General features: G+C 36.9%; 1 protein-coding gene across 1 annotated transcript in view; it reads right to left on the bottom strand.

Annotated features, from left to right (window-relative positions):
- Window positions 1-9,941: 9,941 nt before the first annotated feature.
- VTA1 (vesicle trafficking 1) overlaps window positions 9,942-20,903 on the bottom strand; it is a 207,857-nt gene continuing 196,895 nt past the window's right edge. Inside the window, exon 8 of the mRNA XM_075203567.1 lies at window positions 9,942-11,917. Within this exon, the coding sequence (XP_075059668.1) occupies window positions 11,772-11,917 (146 nt within the window). The 3' untranslated portion in view covers window positions 9,942-11,771. The remainder of the gene's footprint in view (window positions 11,918-20,903) is intronic.

Below are 20,903 nucleotides of genomic sequence, written 5' to 3'. Positions count from 1 at the left end.
GAACAAAAAATGCATAAACATAAGATGCATAAACATTGACATGGTGCAATTGTCAAAACATGGTCCTAAGTACAGACACCAGTCTTAAACAAGTTGGTGAGAGTAGTCCACTAGGTGTATGAGCATCCACATAAAAGCACAAATTGTCTATTAAATTGCCCAGTCCCACCAATATCAGTGATAATGGGGCCGGCAAAAATATTGATCCACTATTGGATCTAATATGCTTATAATACTCAGCTGTGTAATCCAAAAAGAGTGAGTTCTTTTTGTAAATAATAATAGTATTTTTCAAGTGTTCCAAGATGTTGTTAAAAAAAAATAAAGTTCTAGACTCACGTTTTGTAGTTAAATTCACCCTCTTCACTATTTTTCCTCTCTTGGGCTATCCTTTATACCTCCGTTGTGAAGCGAGGGGCAGTTTGTGCTGGAGTTCTGGGTCTGTGAAGTGCTGGAGAGCTCGCGTGAGTTTGCGCATGCAAAGTAGCAAATCTGTCATCCTTGTCAGCTGTAGGATGCCGGCTGTTGTGAGGCTGCTTCATCCTGACAAGAGAGCAAGCAGAAATAGTGAAAGAGAAAGTCATTTGGGTTCTCCTGAGTTCAGGAGTTCAAGAGGTGAAGTATATAGATGCAATTGAGTAATAACTGACACGTTTTACCCGCAGATCTGGCTGGCTTCATCAGGGATAATATATTATATTGCCTTGATTACTATAACCTCATTCTTTCTGCCCCCCCAACTCACGCCTTGCACCTCTCAAGTCTCTCCTGATTGCTGCTGCTCTAACTCTGCTGTCCCTTTTTGCCAGTCGCTACATTGACTCCCCATGGCATACAGAATTAAATTTAAACTCCTTACCCTAACCTACATAGGTCTCAACCAACCCAAGCTGATCTCTCCCCACACTCCTTGCCGCCCCTCCAGCCTAGGAAAGACTGCTGCTTCACAAACACACTGATTACATCTTCTCACTCCTGCTTTCTAGCTCTGAAACCACCACCTACGCTCTATCCGATTAGCCTCTACTCTCCAAGGCTTCAAGCATGCCATTAAAACTCACTTCTTAATTCAAGCCATTCAGCCCTCCTCCTTACTCCTTTGCCTTAGCGATCACCTTCATTCCCCCACATGGTACCACCCTATTTGTGTTTTCCCATTCCCTTTGTTATGTAAGCTCTTATGAACAGGGTCATCTTGCCTTGTGTTCACCTTGATCCTCTGTACAGCTAGGCCTGCTTCCCAAGTCTTTTTGACCACAGGCCTACTTCACATTGGTCTTTACCATCACTCCCACTCACTGTCCCATAATAATTTGATCTGCATTACCATGTTACTTGTGGGTAATACACTCTGGATCGTTGCTGTCTATTGTATACTACTGTAAATATTTTATATGGTGCTGAGAACCTTTTGTGGTGTAATTTAAACAAAAGATTAATAACAAATAATAACACAAGAGTTATTGAGCAGGAAGGGGTTCAAGAAACCTTCAGATATAATGACAGCTGTATCTGCACATAACCCTGCATTAGTGTCTGTATATGTAATGCCTCTTGAACAGTGAAGAAGCCCCAGTTTCCTGAAGTTTGAATCAATGAAAGGGATTCTTCTGATGTATTAGCAGTTGGTGAAGAAACAAATGTTTTGAGATGATTCCTCTTTCTCTTTACTTTAACATGGCTAATATGTGTCAATAAGCTGATTCACAGAAGAGTTATATAATATTCTTGTGTTTGCTATTTACAATAAAGGTGGGTGAATAAATTGTTAGCCAAATATATGTTAAAATTCATTAATCGTAAAATTATTTTTCTGAATACGGAGTTGCTAGCATTTAAAATCAGAAAATATGCAAATGTCTTAAAGGTGTTAAACCCAATATTAATCCTTCCCATGCATGACTAAAATTAGACTTTTGTGTAGTATACATCATCACTGTGTTAATGTCAATAAGCACTGCAGAGGCGTTACAAATGCAGGGCTGGAAGTTCCACAGGACTTGTTAAACATGAAATATCTTGTCTGTTGTAACAATGCACATATAGAAGGAGGAGCCACACTAATAGAACACGTCAAGAACATTTTTTTTTAAATGTCTTTCAAAATATCATTGTAATGCATCTAGATCTTATCTTAGCATATTTACATACATGTAAATTTATATCATTATACTATTATTTGTACTGTTGCTGTTTTACAAAGCAGTAAAAAGGGTGAGCAGAACATTACAGGGACTTCTGCAGTGAATGGAAGGCGCAGGTTTGGATCCCCTACACCATCGGAAAACTTATGGCAAGGCTGAAGATTTTTGTATGAGAGTAGCATTTCAATCAAATAAGAGTAAAAAGATGCATACTTTTTACCCTAGGTCCCACTTATTTTCAAATCGCCTCATGTTATATTTTGAGAGTTAACTATAGCCAGTAATGAATGTTCTATTAGTCATCCATGTGGCAATAACAGGATTCCATTCCACCAGGGTAATTTCTACATAATGTTTGGCAATATACAGAATAGTCACATATGCCTTATGTTGTGCTATGTAAATGAGCACTGCCCTTTGTCAACCATATAAATAGAACAAGCAAGGAGATTAGCATGTAAGTAAACTGCTGAGATGATTACATTCTTTAAGTATAAATCAAACTTCTACACTAATGCAACTAATTGCAACATTATTTTATTTGTGTGTGTTTTACTGTACATAAAGAAGCAAACAACTACAAGGTACATTTCTATCCCATGTATGCTTAAAACAAATGACTTTGGTATGTGTGAACTCATATTCATTATGCAATTGTCACATATTTCATTTAAATGTCAAATCAGAATGATTGATATTTGCAAAATGAAAGTAATCCTAGTAGAGAAGAATCAAAACGTATACTGCTGATGACACAGTGTAATGGTTCTAGATTATACACTACGTGAGTAATACCATTATTATGCTGTTTATTCTCAATGTGTGAGTATAGGTGCAACCCATGGAGAATATAGGGGACTTGCAATCCCTTGTCGGACTCATGTTGTTCTGTTATCTATGGAGAAGACTTATTGTTAGGTTTATATTAGTTATACTGAGAATCAAATATGGAGTGCCTCCGGGATTAGTATAATTAAAAATTAGGCAGAGACTTTGGCTTTTTCAATTTCTTTTGTTATTTTAGCATTTGTATTGTTGGATTATATTGCAGGATTCTAAAACTTTAAATAAAGACTGCATAAAAATATGCTTGACCTATTTTGCATTTTCAAAATACATACATTATATATACTGTATATTAGCTGAAGTATCTGGTGTTGTCCGGGTTTAAATCTTCAATCTATTTAGTTATCAATGAGATGGATGTAACTGTCAACTTCTTAAAAATAATTAGTAGTTTAGCAGCTCTACCAACACACCTTTGAGTTGGCTGCCCCATGTGGTTTTTTTTTTTTATATTAAATGTCATCCAAATCCATCCAGTGGAAGGCTTCCCGGGTCAAAGTTCTGGCCAGCATACAGTAACGAAAGGTCCGACTGGGACCTCAACTCCCCTAAAATCTAACCAGATCCAACTGGACCACCTTGCATTTGTTTCATCCCAAGTGGTGCAGGGTTGTCCGAATGCATAACCGGACAGATAAACAGATCAATGATTTTTATATAGGTAATATATCAATGAACAACTAACAAAAATATTGGGAAATAAATAGAAAGGCCAGAAAAAGCAAGTGTTAGATTATAATGTAAATGCCTTATTTAATTGACATATTAAAAGGATAACGCCACCCAAAATAAAGACGTGCTTTTTGGAATAAAAAAATGACATTTACTGTGGATTTCCTGTTTCCAGCGGGAATCCTGATGGCTGTAGCAGACTCACCCTTTCCTGCTTTCTTCTCTTACTGCTTGACCTGTTTGAAACAGGCTGAGAGAGTGTTGATGCTCCTTTTCATTGGCAAAGTTCCAGTCAGATGAATGGAAAGTTCACTGGGGAGGTGCACTAACACCCCCTTAGGTTGCTTGAAAGCGACCAAATTGTAAGACGAGAGAGAAGTACAGTGTGGGACTGTTCTAGTCATTTATAGATCTCAAATCACTTTTGTACATTTTTACAATACATTGTGCAGGTTTCCTTGTTGATTATATCTAAACACTTAAAATAACTACATATGGAAACTTCTGTCCAATGTGTAAAATTAACACCCAGCTACACTTGTTTGGATATTGTATATAAACATGTCCTCTTACGAATACGTGGTATACACCATAATCGCACACTGCCTAGTTTATAAGTGCTTATTCTCTCTATTAACTATCCCATGGAGCCCCTTCAATCTGGATATGGTGCACTGTATTCCACTGAAAAGGCTCTTACTAACGTTTCCAATGATTTTCTGGCTGAAAAGTCTACTAGGCTTTTTCAGTTTCTGGATCTACCTGCTGCCTTTACTAATGATAGTCAACCCCTATTTATGCAATCTGTTAGCACCTTTGGCCTAAAGGACCATGCCCTTTTCTGGTTCTCTTTGGCCATTATTTTGTCTCTTTTGCAGTTTCCACCTCCTCCCTACTTTATCTCTCTGTTGAGTTTCCAAGTCCTGAGAATCCTTCTGCTCTCTCTTTGTGCAACTCCCCCTTGGAAACAACATCAAGCAGGTTTGGCTTTCCGTAACACATCTCTATGCTGGTGACACATAACTTTACACCTCCTCCCATCAAATCTCTTGTCTTTTTTTATTCATACTAGCAACTTTCTCTCAGCTGTCTCCTCTTGTCACAAATCATTAGGAAGAATAAACGTATACCTGCTAGCAGTTGTTGCAGAGTCCAACACCCCCCCGGGTGTTCACCAGGGACCCCTGCAAGGAGGCTTGGTCTTTGAAAGTGCAGGTCATGGCCCTCAATATCTGTCACAAGTGAGGTAGCTGGAATTACTAGTAGACATTATTGGACAAGCCAGATCAGAACAAGAACAGACAATTGAAGAAGGGAGGAGAAATCAGAAGAGTAGTCTGGAGAGTCGCGGTCAGAACCGGAAGATCCAAACAGAACCAATCTGTCAGGCAGATGAATAGTCAGGAACATGTCGAAGTTAGAAACAGGATTCCTAAAGTGGATCAGAACCAAGAAGTACTGTGAACTGAAGAACATAGAACCAACACCAGATCACAGAAGGAGTGATCTAAAACTCTGGCACTGGAGTAGCGATAGTTTCCTCTAAATAACCCTAGCTAATTGCCATTCTGATAGTTAGTGACGTCATGCTAGTTGACCGCCAACAGGAGTAACAAAGACACGTTCTGTTGCTTAACATCAGGCGCACAAGCTCAGTGTACCTGTCACAATGAGTAAGAGATGGAGGCTGCCGGTATTAGCGCTACTGTACAAGGAAGTCTGAGTCTAATGCACCCCTGATTTTCACCAGGAACGCCCGAAAGGTGTGTGAGCAATGCTTCCATCGCTTCCAAATCATTATTGCTCTTACTTTAATTGTAATAGAGTGTGTAATACCCTTACAGCGCTACATAAACCACTTCTGCAAATCAGTGAGTTGCAACCGGACACCTAGGTATAAATAACAGATAGAAAAAATGTATAAATCACTTTTTTGCGCTGTAGTTTCCCAAACAAGACAAAATTGAGTAGATATTGAAAAAAACAGTAATGAATATACTTATTGTTGTTGATGTGAAATTCGATTCCCTTCAGATGATCATACACAAGTTTTCACGTTGACAATCAGACCATATGAAAAGAAAAAGAATATACAATAGTGTAACACTGTAAAATACAATGATGTGTATCTCTGAGTCCAAATGATATATAAAAAATATCCGATCCTATTGTTGCTTTCAATCAATATTTCACCATAGGTAACAAAATTATTATTCCAAGTTGATATATGATGTGGGATATCCCACAATCCAATCTACTTACAATGTAGATTCTTTAAAATTGGCACTTCAGAGTATTAATCTCCGCTCCTCCTTTCTTCTCCAAAGTTTCTCAGTAAATATATGGAAGAAAGAGGTATACCTTTTAGGTTGTAGTTAAAAACATTTATTTAATAAAAACATACATGTTAATACCGCGGAGTAATGAGTGGTCAGCATTTCACATGTAAGCCATCCCAGCGGGTAGATCGTGTGCACAGATAATTATCCACAGGTGAACAGTAACGTCCCAATAGCTGCACAGTTCTAAATGAGCAAGTCTACACGCCGATCCTAATCACCTTGAGAAAGATCCAGTGATTAGGATCGAAACTAGTTGGTGATTGCTGCTGTGTTCTTTCCGTGTATGCCGGCTAAGACGGGACTCGCTCAGACGGGGATTCCAGTGACTGTTCAGTGTGTAGACTTGCTCAGCTAGCATGCTAGTAAGTTAAATAAAACAGAGTTGAGGGACAGTCTCTAACGCGTTTCGCCCGGTGGCAATGGCCAGTGGGCTTCCTCAGGGATAGTAATGTCCAACTGGTCTTCCTAGCCAGTTTTAAAAGAGATCCGGATGTGCCAATCAGCCAAGAGGCAATAGAGTAATTAAGTAATTAGCGAATAAATATGAGTACTGGTGATTGCACAACAATCCAACAGGCATGATGGAAAAAAACAACAAAAGAAAACAATAGTGCACTAGTTGCAAAACAAAAAAGAGCTTGTTTGAACATATATAGAAAAAAATAGAAAAATATATATAAATAGATCTGGTTGCATAAATATTAATGAGTGATGTACATGGTATATATATGAAATGAACAAAAATAAATAAATAAAAATAAATAAAAAAATATAAATAAAATAAATAAATAAATAAAAAAAGCTGAAGCTGGCGTACATTATCATAAATGAAAAGTTTCAGTGCTGTCAGCTCTGCTCCGACGAGCAGAGCTGGACAGCGCATGTGTGGAGGGATCACATGATCCCTCCCTGTCATTCACTCTCTCTGTAAACTATAATTGCCGATAGAGAACAGAGATGTTTGTGCGCATGCCCGAGGGTTTCACTCGGCGCATGCACACTGGAGTAAGAACAGGACCGCCGTTGACCACATACTGCATCGGGAACGAAGCAGCTGTGGTATGATTTCTACTTCACAGGAACAGCAGTTTCTCGGAACTGCTGTTCCTGTGTTGCTTTTTTAATAAATATGAGAAATAGTTCAATCCTTATCAATGCGATAAGGATTGAAAACTATTTTTCATATTTTGCGAGTGATGATAAATGTGCCCCTTAGTGTTTCTCAGCTTCTTTTATCTCTGCATCATCCTCTTCCTGCTTCTCTTTGCTCTGCAATCTTCTTACTCTGTTATCGCCTTGTTCCGTTTTCTTACGGATTCTTCTTGTTTCCACGTGGGCTCCTCTATGCAGTGTCCTGATATCACGTTTGGACGTCAGTGACGCTGCAGTCAGCAGGGAGCCGAGTGCCTTCCTCATTGTGCTGGCTCCCTCACACTGAGAAATGACAGTCCTGCAGTGTGTATCATGGGGCTTAACGTCTGGGAGGCTGCATGTAGCAGGCAGGCGTTGTACCTCCATCTGCCTTGCACCCTAGGCAGCTGCACTACACATTATGGCCCTACTCATCTCCTTTAGAATATTAACTGTAATGAGCAGCGCATTCTTGCCTTCTGTTTCATTTTTTTGTTAATCATGGTTTCCAGTGATTGTACATCACTGCGCAATATGTTGGCGCTATATATGAGATAATTGTTGCTCATCGCACGTCAAACCCAGGGATAGTTTGCAAACATATTAAAAATATGCTGAGAATAAAAACAAAGGTTTAGTATCATGAGATATGATAAGTGTCAAGTAATATTGCTTCTAAAGATATAGACCCGTTAGAAAATGCCTTTTATGGATAGTGCAGCATGCTGGCCCTGTTCTGAGAATAAGTGAAGGAAATTTGCCTGGTACTAGTACAAGAAATTTACATTTTTGAACGTTATGTAAAATATGAGCACATTTAAATATGGATCTGTGGAACAGTACAAAGTGTTCTTTTGTATTGAGACTGCTATTTTATTGAGTTGCGCCTTCGGAATAGGGAGAGGAATTATTTTGCAGTGCGTAATTTAAAAAACACGTTAAATAAGATGTAAAACAGCACATGTTCTTTTATGAAAGAAGCATGTGTGTAAAATTCACAATAATTATTAAATTATGTACAAGATTCCATTCATGAGATTTTCACGGACCTGGTGCCGGTGTTAGTATTATAGTAATGTATGAAATAGTTTAAAATTGGCCAAAACGAGGCAGATGCAGTCTCAAAATGGCAGCTCCAACTACAGGTCTAATAACACAGAAAAATGTAAAGACTGGAGTAAAGAAATAACCTATGTACTTAATGGCTACAATTCATTTATCTATTTTTTGTCATATTTCCCATATTCTTAACAAATATTTCTTAGAATACAAAACCCAGGATTATCTCCATTACTTTTCAAGTAACATGTACTTGGAATTATTTAAGTGGTCATCAAGCTTCTAGATGGTTATCTGTGATCTATGAAGCCTCATACACAGAGTTACTACTTTCCCCCATGTCATTGCCCATGTTAAGTTATTCAAACTGCCAGTACAAATCACTATTTACTTTTGCAGCATTTACCCTGAAATGGGCAAAGTGTTATGGGAAAATCAACAAACATACTTGTTAAACACTGAGCATCCTTGTTGATATGTTCGGTTTACTTGTATTCTGATCTGCATGTCTAGCATCACAAACCAATGAGTGTCAATCAAGATGCTATAATCGCTAAACTGATTTACAGAGCAGATGTTTACAGTAGAATAATGCTTATACTTATATTTAAGCAGAGCACCCCACCACCAATGAACCAAACCTCTAATGGACCAATGATGTTGATCAAATTATAATGTAAAGTTCTACAGATAAACTCAAAAAATAAATAAAGTTCCTATAGCAATCCTCTATTCAGTGCAGTCCAGATATTTTAAATAAATGATACACTACTTTAGAATAAATACAGATATAAAATGAAGTAAAGGAAATATAGATGCTGTCCTAACCGCTTATAAAATATACCAAAAAAATGACAATGAAGAATACAAATGTAGTAAAATACTTAAATATGTTCGATGTGTTGAAGATATTTGTCTTCTATTTCCAATAGATGTTCCCAAAGGTAGCATACAAGAAAAAAATAAAATAGTGCAACACTTTTTAGACAATATACTCTGATAAATAGGTGAATGATAATGGTTTCCAAATCTTCATTTGTTGTAAAATAAATAGAGTTTATAGTGATACTGCCCAATATATATCTATTACTTATCAATAAATTAAGTGAAAGCTGCAATCGCATTAAAAAATTAGTTTTGTTTTTTTTTTAGTTACTGCGGCAGGCTATAAAAAATGTTCATATTTACAATTTTTCCTTGGTTTCTTTCCTTGGGCTGTCATTAATGATTTTTTAATTCTGGGGTGTCATGTACCACAATCACATAGCACATGATGCAGTGAGCAGAGGTGTTTTGGAACTTCCTCTGTGCAAAATCCCCCCCCCCCCACCTTCACATGACAAGCTGAGAGTTGTGAGCCTTTGTGTAAATGGCAGTCATATTTTGCAAACTTCCAATAGATTGATAATGAGATTTGTACAAGGACAGATAAGAAAAATTTGAGAAAAGAAAAACCAAACTACTATGTGGGATTACTGCATAGTTGCCTACTCTCCCGGAATGTCCGGGAGACTTCCGAATTTCTGGGAGACCTCCTGGACTCCCGGGAGAGCAGGACAACTTCCCGGATCCCAGCAGCTTGGTAAGGTAATGTGAGGGGGCGGGGCTTAGTGACGTAATTTTCGCGTCATTGGCCCCGCACACGTTCCCCTACCCCTCGGACCTCCCGGAAAGCTAATGCCAAGAGTTGGCAAGTATGGATTACTGCTTTAAGATTATAAATAATACAAAGACACGGACAATGCCATATGTTTAATTACTTAACCTTAGTTTATTCTTAAGCAAATCTAAAAGATACATGCATTTTAAAGCCAACAACGAGCTGTTCCATTTTCAGAAACCATTTAACTCTAACATTGTATAACTTTCTTTGTCATCAACAGAGACACAATCAGAAAAAAGGCCTCAGACAAATGCAAAAAATATCAGTTCAAGTAGGGGGAAAAATCTCATTGTCACACCAACCATAAGAGAGTTGAAACACAATGGTATTTATGTCTCTAGTTAGTAAAAGGCCAATCATCCACCCTCAGTTACAAATCATATCAACTGCTATAAAACTTTATTCCATTCCAAAAGTACCTAATTGTACACAATTCTCAAATCCTGTTCCAATGCTGCAAAAGAACAAGCATAAGCCCAAAAGGTGACCTTACATTTATGAATTCAGTGTTTTGTTTTTTTTACTGTTATACTACTTAAAAAAAAGCAAACTAAATACATGCTGGCTCTCAAGTCCTCAGTGACGTAGTTTTTGGAAAGTTGCCAACATCTGTGATCATACGTTTGTATTTTTTACTCTCCAATTCTCCCCCACTTATGTCCTTATTGGATGCAGGTTACCTTATTAAGTAAGCTGATCTTAGATAAGGGTTAGGCAGCATGTGGTTCTCCATCTGTTATGAAACTCTCTCACTAGTATGCTAGTAGTTCTCACTTTACAGTAAACTACATCAAATTAAATTGTTTTCTTATTGTCTATGTGCAAGGGATATTGCTTGCTTAGATTCAACGTTCAATATAGATATGTGATCTTGATTGACATCACCTAAGCAATAGTGTCCAAATACTGCAAAAGCACAGGCATTGGCACAAAAGGGGTCATTTAAATGAGCGTGGTGCATTCCCCCCCCCCCCCCCAAATTTAGTTGTGTATTTGTTGGTTTTAACTTTCCTACAACTGCTCCATAGCGGAAGGTACTTAACAGCTGTGATCTTAACTTTGTATTTTTCTCCCAATAAAACAATTTACATTATTAGGTATATTCCTGTGTTGCTTAGAACTACAATTAAATTTCTGTTTTTCAAACTGAAGAGATTGACCGTAATATTGTCAAAAGATATATTAAACAAAATGTAAGACAACTGGTATAGAATGAATTATATATTATTCAGTGATAAAAACTAGGTTTGGGAAATTCCTGCCTTTGGGTATAATGATGCTTCTTGGATGTCCGAGAACACCTTACCTTTCTATTTTTTTTTTTAACCATGGGTGTTATTTTGTGGCATATAAAATAAACATTTGGGTGGGAGAAAAAAATATAATAAGATCTACAGGTTACCTTAAATGTACCCATCCATGGCTAGTATCCCGTTTATTGTTGGAAAGTCATTGGCTGCTGTAAATAACATGTGCTATATTCCAGTATCACATGGTGTATGTACACCCAGATATCAACAAACACTGTGTTTTAAAAGTAATGCATTCATTGCGCAGTGTACTATTTAGGGTTAGGGGGAAATCATGCAGTTACTTTAGTTTCTTATTGTGATAACTGAAATCAGATTTCATGCTACAACAGATCGAACATGTATATTTATTTTACAGAACCTATAAAATAATTACCAATGACACATGTAAACATAGCAAAGCTTCTTTTCTTTAATGTGCCAGCCTCCTCAAGTGATATCTGGAATTATGAAAAATAAGAACATGTTTTGATAATGCAACTGGTGGATTGAAAGTTAAATCATCATTGGTTCAACAAAACAAGAACATTTTGAGTCATGTGGAATCACTGGATAGAGTTGTGTTTTTGAAGCCCAGGAAGAGAACATGCCCACAGCAGCATCATCATTCTCTGCCAGTAGTGAGCAGCATCAATGCTTTCTGGAGGTTCTGCACTGCTGTGTTCACATCCTCATATTGTAAAGCACTACCAGCATATTTGCAGTATTTCTGAGCCTTGGCAAAGTCTTCAGGTGTCAAACTAGCTTCACCTAGAAAGATAGAGAATGTGCATCAATACAAATATTAATTAATTTTGGAGCCATTTTGAACATTTTGGGAGATTAATAAATGTGAAGGCCAGCCCTTTACACTAGTATGTTAATAAATAGGTTTTCAAAGTACAGTCTAGTACTAAAACAGAATTTCTACATTCATTCAGACAGGTTTAAACTTGTTAGGGCTCATCAGTGAGGATACATTTTTCATCTGAACACAGATTTAGAGGGCTGCAATACAAATTCATTTTCTTTTCGCTTAGATTCCTTTGTTTCGTTGTTGTTTTTTGGGAGTGGTTGACCTACAATATCTTTAATTAAAAGAGAAGGAATAGAAAACAGCACATTATGATTGAGGAGATTAATCATATACTTAATCATCAATACCTTGCCATTTCTAAGAAACATGGAAACTACTAGCTAATTGTAATTGACAGCTGTATTCAGTCTCTCAACTGTAAAATTTAGTGTTCTCAGCAACAACTGAGCTAAACTGCAGAGAACAGAAGTGGATGTTTAGGACTAATATTTTTGTTACAGCTATGCCATTAAAACAGGAGTTTTGAAATCAACCTCCATGTGATTTATATTATGACTGTTTAAATAGAATGCATAAATTATTGAAAACACATTTTGCACAATATTTATATTTAAGTGTTATTACAATGCAATACTATAGGATTCAAGATAAGATAATATGAATGAATGTATATATGAATGCATTTGGACTCAACAATTTTTCTGTACACCCTCTATTTATATATCAACGTCCTGCACAGGGTACCTCCCACAGACCTCTAATAGAAGTGTAAACAAAAGGTTTCTCTGCACTTTGATTACACACTGTCATACTAAGGAAGGAGAAAGAAAATGTGTAACAGGGGCGCTCTCTGGATAATTTAAGAATATAAAACCTTTACAGATATGCATTAAAACATATTGATAAATGAGTAATATACCTTCTAAAACAAGTTTATTAGTGAAATACTAAAATGGAATGAATTACTGAACCTATGTGAGAACAGACTGTTAAAAATAGCAGTTACATCTTCTATCCCACACCACTGCAGATATAAATGTGAGATATGCTTTAGTTGTTGAATTATAGGAGTTCAGAGAGATATATATTATAAGTTATGATAAATAAATCAAAATAAGATGTGAACAGGGCTATAAAGGGTAATATATTCTGATTGCTGTTTTATGGGCTGTAAGTGCTATGATAAGCTACTCCCTTAAGGTTTGTTTCCCCTGAGCAATAAAATAGGGCAAGCACCCATATAAGTGCTATCAAATTAAAAGAGTAGCACTACATTACCATATGTTGAGAGTTAAATGTAAGTGTTGCCCACTGATAAGCTGATACATTATTTGGTGTTGGGCTTAAGGAAGTAGCCTATTCTAGCACTTGTCGAAGTTGTATAATTGGATGAACGAAAGTATATTGGTTAATATTGTTTTATCGTGCAATTGCACTCAGTATGCCACGCATGGTGCGATCACATGGTAAAATACGCACGCACACACTCACACTACAACATTTAGTTATTTATATATTTCATATTTATATTGATTCCATTCCACAGTGATTTGTGAGCAGATAGTATTTAGTTTATTATTAGTTTATATATTATGATTATATGTACACTTTAGTGTTGTTCAAGGTCCAGGTTACATGAAATGTGTCATGTCTGGTATCATTTTAATCCCCTATTCATCAGCAGTTGTCCGGTTGCATCGCCGAAAAGATCGCACATTGCATACTCTAGTTAGCGATGTTAGGGAATAAATGTTTAAAGAAATACTGACTATAAAATGCTAATAGACTAGTTGTAACTGGATTCTTGGCGGGAAAGTCAGAGCACAACACCTGGAGAGATGACGCCCACCTTTGGATATTTTGGTTTGAACTGGCCTATAACCTGCAGCATTCTGGACCGTCCTGATACCTGGACCAATAGAAGCAAGCCACATCATCTGCATTGTTTTCACTGTAACACTGACTGTATATAATACAGCTCTCACTGGCACTGGCCTCAGTCTTTTCTGACCACAGTATTCTGGAGTGAAGTACTGTTCACTGGTACCAGTGGGAATGCAGCTAGCACAAGCGAGCACAGCGGTATGTATGTATGTATCTTTTGGTATTGGCTGTACTGTATTATGTATGAATTATGTATTGAACTGCTAAATTTTACATCTGCTAAAATAAATTACTTTGTGCTTTGGAAACACAATACAATCGCTTGGGCAATGCTTATTTGAAAACAATAGAATTACTTTAATACACTTGCAGCCCATAAAACAGCAATCAGAATATATTACCCTTTTGATGCATTTATCATAACTTAAATTATAGGAGTTCAGAGAGATATATATATTATAACAACTAAAATACATCACATATTTATATCTGCAGCGGTCTGGCACAACAGGTGTAACTGCTATTTTTAACAGTCTGTTCTCACGTGGGTTCACTAATTCATTTCATTTTAGCATTTCGCTAATAAGCTTGTTTTTAATTTGGGGGAAACCCATTTCATGTTTCAGCATGACAATGCTACCCTTCACAACGCGAGGTCCATAAAAAAATTGGTTTCTGGGCGGAGTTTTGGCATGGAAGAGCTTGACAGGCCGAATGCGAGGCTTACTGTCCAACATCAGAAGGGGGGGGGGGCAACTGCATATTAACATGCATGGTTTTGAAATAAAATGTTCTACCAGCACATGTGATAATCGGGTGTCCACATAATTTTGCACATGTAGTGTATATATAGTATATATCGGAGATTTTGGAGTTTGTTGTTCTACATACTTGAAGCAGCGATATTTAAAGTGCTGTCCGAGATAGAAATTGTTCCGGTACTGTGCGTAATATTGTGTTGTGAGTTAGCATATGGAGACTTGTGCTTGTCAGATAGCATGTATAGGTAATATAGACGTATATAATTGCATACGGTGTTAATGAGATTGCATGTGTAGTTTAGTAGCTATGCTATTTAATGAGAAATGTGGTAGTACTGTGCAGTTGTACTTGGAAAATGTATTCAATGGTGTTTGTGAGATAATGTGAGCAATAAGAAATTAATTTGGAATTGAAATGGATTTGGGGATACACACTCACTTAAGGTATTTATACACAAATATAAAACAGGTAAACAATTCAAAGTAACGGAAAACTGATGAAAATACCATGATATGTGTGCCACAATTTTATATTAACATATATATTAAGTGTATATAATTATCTATTTGTATTGTATGAATGTATATCAATATCTGCGAGCAAGTGATTGTAAGGAAGCTACAAATATTGTGTGTGATTAAAGTCCCACATCTAGGATATTCGCTATGATCTGAATGAATAGAATATAGTGACACATACATTTTACACAAAGTTTAGAGCAAAAAATGAATAGCATTGTTTGGGTTAAACCGGAAAGTACCCTTGCAAGTAGTTAGTTATAAATAATTATTAAATGGTCATTAGAATTTTAGCCTATTAGCCCATCAGTACGATAAGTCATAATTTAGTTGTTAGTTTGTCTTACCAGAGCATCCAGACATTTTGCATTATATACATTTTCATTTATTAATTAATTTGCATCAGTGTTGTACTTGGCAACGGAATATCTGACTTTCACAAATCGTTGAAAACTTACACATTTGTATATTCGGAAATCCTCTCCATCTACAAGCTCTTAAAATATTAAACAAACCTTTAAGTTTTGTTACCTAGGTTTCACTTTTACACATTTTTTTTTTTATTATTATTACTTTAAAACAATCACTTTGCGTTTTACCCCAACAACCTTTCATGAGATTAGCACTGCATGTTCATTTAGAATATTGAACCATATGCTGTTCATTATTTGGTCCTAGCAATTAGCTTCAAGGTTTGTACTAATATTTATTAGATGCATGTTACATTGTAAGCACATCTTCGATAAGAGGCAATCTGGGGCTCTCCATCTGTTAGAGAACAGTTATGGATGTTCCAGCAAATAGGTTCCTGCTACGCTAGCAGGGTGTCACCTTACGGTAAATGACCTGCAAGCTGTGCATAAAAAGTTCAAATTTAACCTATTGCGCAACTTATTGCGTATATACAAAGGATATCGCTTGCTTAGATCAACGTTCAATTTAGGTATGTGATCTTTATTACCATCACCTAGGCAAGATCGTTTTGTCTCTATGCCACTCTCCTGTTACAGAATGACATTTAAAACATAGATGCTCATATTGTCTGCTTTCCTTTTATAATGAGAAAGCCAATACCTTTGAGAAAGGTTTGTCCTTCAGGTGTGACAGATGAAGGAAGCTTTTATTCTCTAGTAAATGTTACAAACAGCACAGTGCAGGGAAGGTCTTCCATGTGATGAAGACATTATGCCTTGAAGCATTTTCCCATTCATGTTCTGTCTATGCCTTGAAGCATTTTCCCATTCATGTTCTGTCTGGGTCCGTTCTCTTAAATTAGAGAGTGAATATTTTGGATGTGAACAAACCCCAATGCCAAGTTTAAACCATAGAAAACATTTTCTAAAATGCTCTATGCCCAAAGCTAAAGAAACAATGCCCAAGACCCAGAGTGACTGCTCAGAATATTTGTCATGAAAGGACCTTTGTGTGCTATGGAAAGACCTCTAGGCTCAGCGCCTTTCTTCTTCTTTAATTTATTTTTTTGCTACATAATATTGCTATAACACATTATTACCTGATTTTTCACTTCAAGCTGTTTGCATGCAACACATAGGGGCAGATTCAAATGGGCCAATGTTCCTTAGAACATCGCAGCCGCGCATTTTTACAGTTACTACGGTAAAAAGTAACGCTCATTTTTGCTTGCACCTCTATGGGCTGCAAACAAAAATGAGCATTATTACTGTAAAAAAAATAAAAATAAATTTGAGCGAGGTGTTTCATTGCCGTTCTGGAGACACCTCGTGTGAATTTATTTACAACGGAATTCACTCCATAGTATCAATTTCTCTTGAAGTGTCTTACAAAAAATATTACCAGTAAATAAGTGAATAGAGTTATAGTAATTATAGCCTATATTCAAAATGTTTTAATTGTAAAATGTTGATCAGTGGTATAATATAGAACTGTCAATTAACACACACACACACACACACACACACACACACACACACATATATATTGTGACAAATGGAGTGGTTTACCACAGGCCTCTAAGAGAAGAATCAGCTATTCAGCTGACTGTCTGCAAGTAAAGACTGCAGACTGAGTTACAGACATGTATAGCAGTGCATCTAGGTTAAGGTATACAGATGTAAGACATGTGTGACAAAGTAAAAGTATAAAGTGTGATTTAACTTACATGCGTTGAAAGGTTCTTTTCCACCGCTGACGGCAAAGCTGTCAGGGTTTGTTTGCAGTGCAGAACAATTACAGAACACTTGCAGAGAATTTCCCTTTTAAAGGCAAGATGGGAGTGTAACTTGTCTATCAAGCTAAGGCTATGGGAGGAGTCTGAAATATAAAAACCCTGTATTGTGCAACTATGCTGGGTGACAGATGCCAGACAGTGGCTGGTTACCAGACAGGGAAATGAACTCTAGTGTAGTCAATGTTAGGTTGCCTGGTGTCATCCTGACGCAAGTGTATGTTATTTTATTGTGATTGAACAATAAAAGTACTGCTTATACCGCAAGAAGTTGTCTGTGTGTGCATCACCAGAAGGGTGCCCGTCACAAAACATATTTACAAATAAATAAAATGTAGAAATGTGACTGTGCCTTTAATTATTATAGCAGACAGTTGGCATTAAATCAAGAGAGAAGAGGATTGAGTTTGTCCACATATATTCAAGTACAGATGCACCACATGGCCAGTGAAGTCCTCGGCTGGTCACTCACAAACAGGGGTGTGCACATGGACAGGACTTCCTGATTAAGGCTCGTGGAGGAGCCTTTTTTATGAATGACAGAGACAGTCATCAGTGAAGGTGGACACCTTTGATAAAGGGAGAGAAACAGCTAGAGTAAGAGCCAGCAGAGAGGAACAAGAAAGTGTGAGAGAGAGTGGAGTGAATCAAGAGTGTAATAAATTTAATTTTCAGAAAAAAAAAAGTAACAGCCAGTAAGGTAACAGGAGGAAAAGATTAGAGGAAATGAAAATATTTAGTTAGAAAGAGAAATAGCAGACAGTGAGGTAACAGAGAAAGACTATAAAAAGTAAAGAAATTCAGATATAGAAGAGGAAGAGGTAGTAAAGTGACAGGTAAAGCATTGTAGGAGGAAGTTTCTAGCAAGTAAAGAGGGTCAGTCAAAGAAAGAGACGTGACATAATGTGAGTGAAACGTAGAGATTTAACACACACAGACAGACAGAGAGAGAGAGAGACCGCAACTTAGAAATGCACCCAGCAGAGAGCAAAACTGCGAGATTGAGAAAAGGTTACAATAGGGGGATGAGGGAGTAAATCAAGCGACGGCAAGATACCTAGATGTCAGGAGACATTTCAGTGACAATTGAGAAATATGTCATAAAGAAGCCAAGATTTCACGAACAGAAACTTGCAGGAACAAGACTACCCATACCAGGAGACAGCAACCAACTCAACTAAATTTGGACATCACCCGAACCAGATAGGTGGTCAAATTAGACGACTCACTACTACACACTCAAAATTGTAGTAAAGCACCTAACCTTTAGCATCTGGGACCAAGTCAACAGAAATCTCCACCTGTCAGAACTTCCTTCCCTCTCCACTGTCCCAAATTTGGGATCATCCTCCTTTTCAACCAAGACCAAATCAAGAGATAGCAGCTGACTCAATGGCAGGTGGCATAACTTGTTTTTACCACATTTCAGGAGACTTTGTCCCAATCTCAATTACTGAGATCGAAGTGAGACACTCCTTCCCCCAATTTTTTATTTTTTTTTAAATACTTCACTTTGTCCACTCTAGCCTCAAAGCAGCTGCATTTAGAAAGCTATCCCAAATTGAGCAAATCTGCGCCTATTTGTCCAACATCAGGACTGCCATCTCTCTATTGTTCCACACGAGACTGACTCTGGAAATAGCAACATTGGACACCTACAGGCAGCTTGGGAAGCAGATATTGGAGCCCCCTGGCAGAAGAGGTATGGGAAAAGGCTAACACTAGGTTAGCAAAATGCTACATTAGTGTAGCAGTAAGAGAAAATTCTTACAAGATATACTCAGACTTCATTGTATTTACCCCAATCATCATGTCAGTGCTGGAAGCAGTGTTAACAGAGTGGCAGCTCTATACATATCCAGTGGTTTTGTCCACTCATAGCACTTTTTTGGAATGGCATCTCTGCACGGATTACCAATGTAACAGGGCTAACTCTCAGTCTCACCCTTCCCAACTTTTCTTTTATGTGCACCCATACCACATATTGAGAAATGCACTGATAAACTCATCACACGTATGTGCTGTGCATCTAAGCTCCAAATAGCACCTAACTAAAAAAAAACCAAAAAAAAAACCAGTCCCTCCAGCAAGAAATAATTAACCACATTTGATTTATATCAAACATGGAATACATCACTAGCTGGCAGATCATAATAAAAAAAATCCCCAATATTTGGATCAATGGTACAACTATCACAGCACTTCAGTTCCGGGCACTGAGTAGACAATTAACATCCCGCTAATATTTACATCCCCTAACCTCTGGCTTAACACTCCACCCCACCCTTTTCACAGTGCGTTACATATTGTCCTTTACTGTGGTGTTCCTCTAATTGCTACAACTTTAAGCAAATATTGTATCTAGATTTATGTTGCAACCTCTTGACCCTTTGTTACCGTTTCTTCTATTGTAACCTCTTGTGATAACAATAACTTTTGCTTGTACTTTTTGAAATCCTTAAATAAAATATATATTTTTTTAAATAATTGTAGTAAAGCTCATTACATCCTAGCCAGGTAAAATTCCTTAGTATATACATATCTGTAGATATTCCAACAGTAGCCAATAGGGACAAGCTAGGAACAGCAAGATTACTATTGACATTTTAAACTGGACAATGAGAGTAATTAACCAGTTATTGCCTGCATTGCTGAGTGGGCTTAACTCTCTATTTAGTGATGAACTAAACATTTAACTGTCCAAGGACAACGTATCAAATCACCAAGGATTTCTTACTATTCAGTAAAATATCATGTTGTTTTCCTTTATACGAAGGAAAAGGAGCTGTGTTGTATTTATTGCAGTAGGTTTCACCTCATTATTACCCACTGAAACTAATTTATTGACAATTTATTTGTTATGTCGTGAAGAGATGCTAATCAGGTCAGAGATTTCTCAATGTATTAAGAGGATAAACTGTACTAATATTAATTAGTATTCATTGTAGTAGAGCTTTATGTTAAAACTAATGTGATAAGGACTGCAGCACGTAAAGTATTAAAATAATTATTTTCATTTTCACAGTGCTCAGACTTCTCCCAATTCCACCCTAAATGTGTGTCCTGATTACTTGTTCAGAATGGGACCTCACCTCTCTGTGTCAGGGTCACTAACATTCTCTCTACTAGAAAAAAGGAACAGCATGGCTGCCATTTATAAGAACCTGATAGAGCACCATATTGACACATTAATTTATTTTGTGATCTAATAAAACCCAAACTTTCTATAGGAGTAGCTGATACATCATTACAAATGTGTCTACTTACTAATGTGTAGCATTGCCGATTTAGAGATTGAAATCAATAACTAGTTTTAGTAATGCAAATGTTGCAAAATATTATACATAACTTGTTTGCCATATAATATATTGACACATTTATTATTTTTCCTGAAATTAACATTTGGAGGTTCATTTAGCGTTCAAAGCGAATTCACACATTGATAAAGCCATATTGGACAAATATAGAAGTGGGATGGGGTGTATTATAGCTCAACTCTAAATTGCAGTGTAAAAATAGAGGTCAAGAATTTGTGTGCTACATGCAAAAGTAACCAGTAGTTTCAATGCA

Source organism: Mixophyes fleayi, chromosome 3 (assembly GCF_038048845.1).
Source record: "Mixophyes fleayi isolate aMixFle1 chromosome 3, aMixFle1.hap1, whole genome shotgun sequence".
Lineage (NCBI taxonomy): Eukaryota > Metazoa > Chordata > Amphibia > Anura > Limnodynastidae > Mixophyes > Mixophyes fleayi.
Note: the sequence above shows the minus strand (reverse complement) of the source record. Positions and strands in the feature narration are given on the sequence as shown.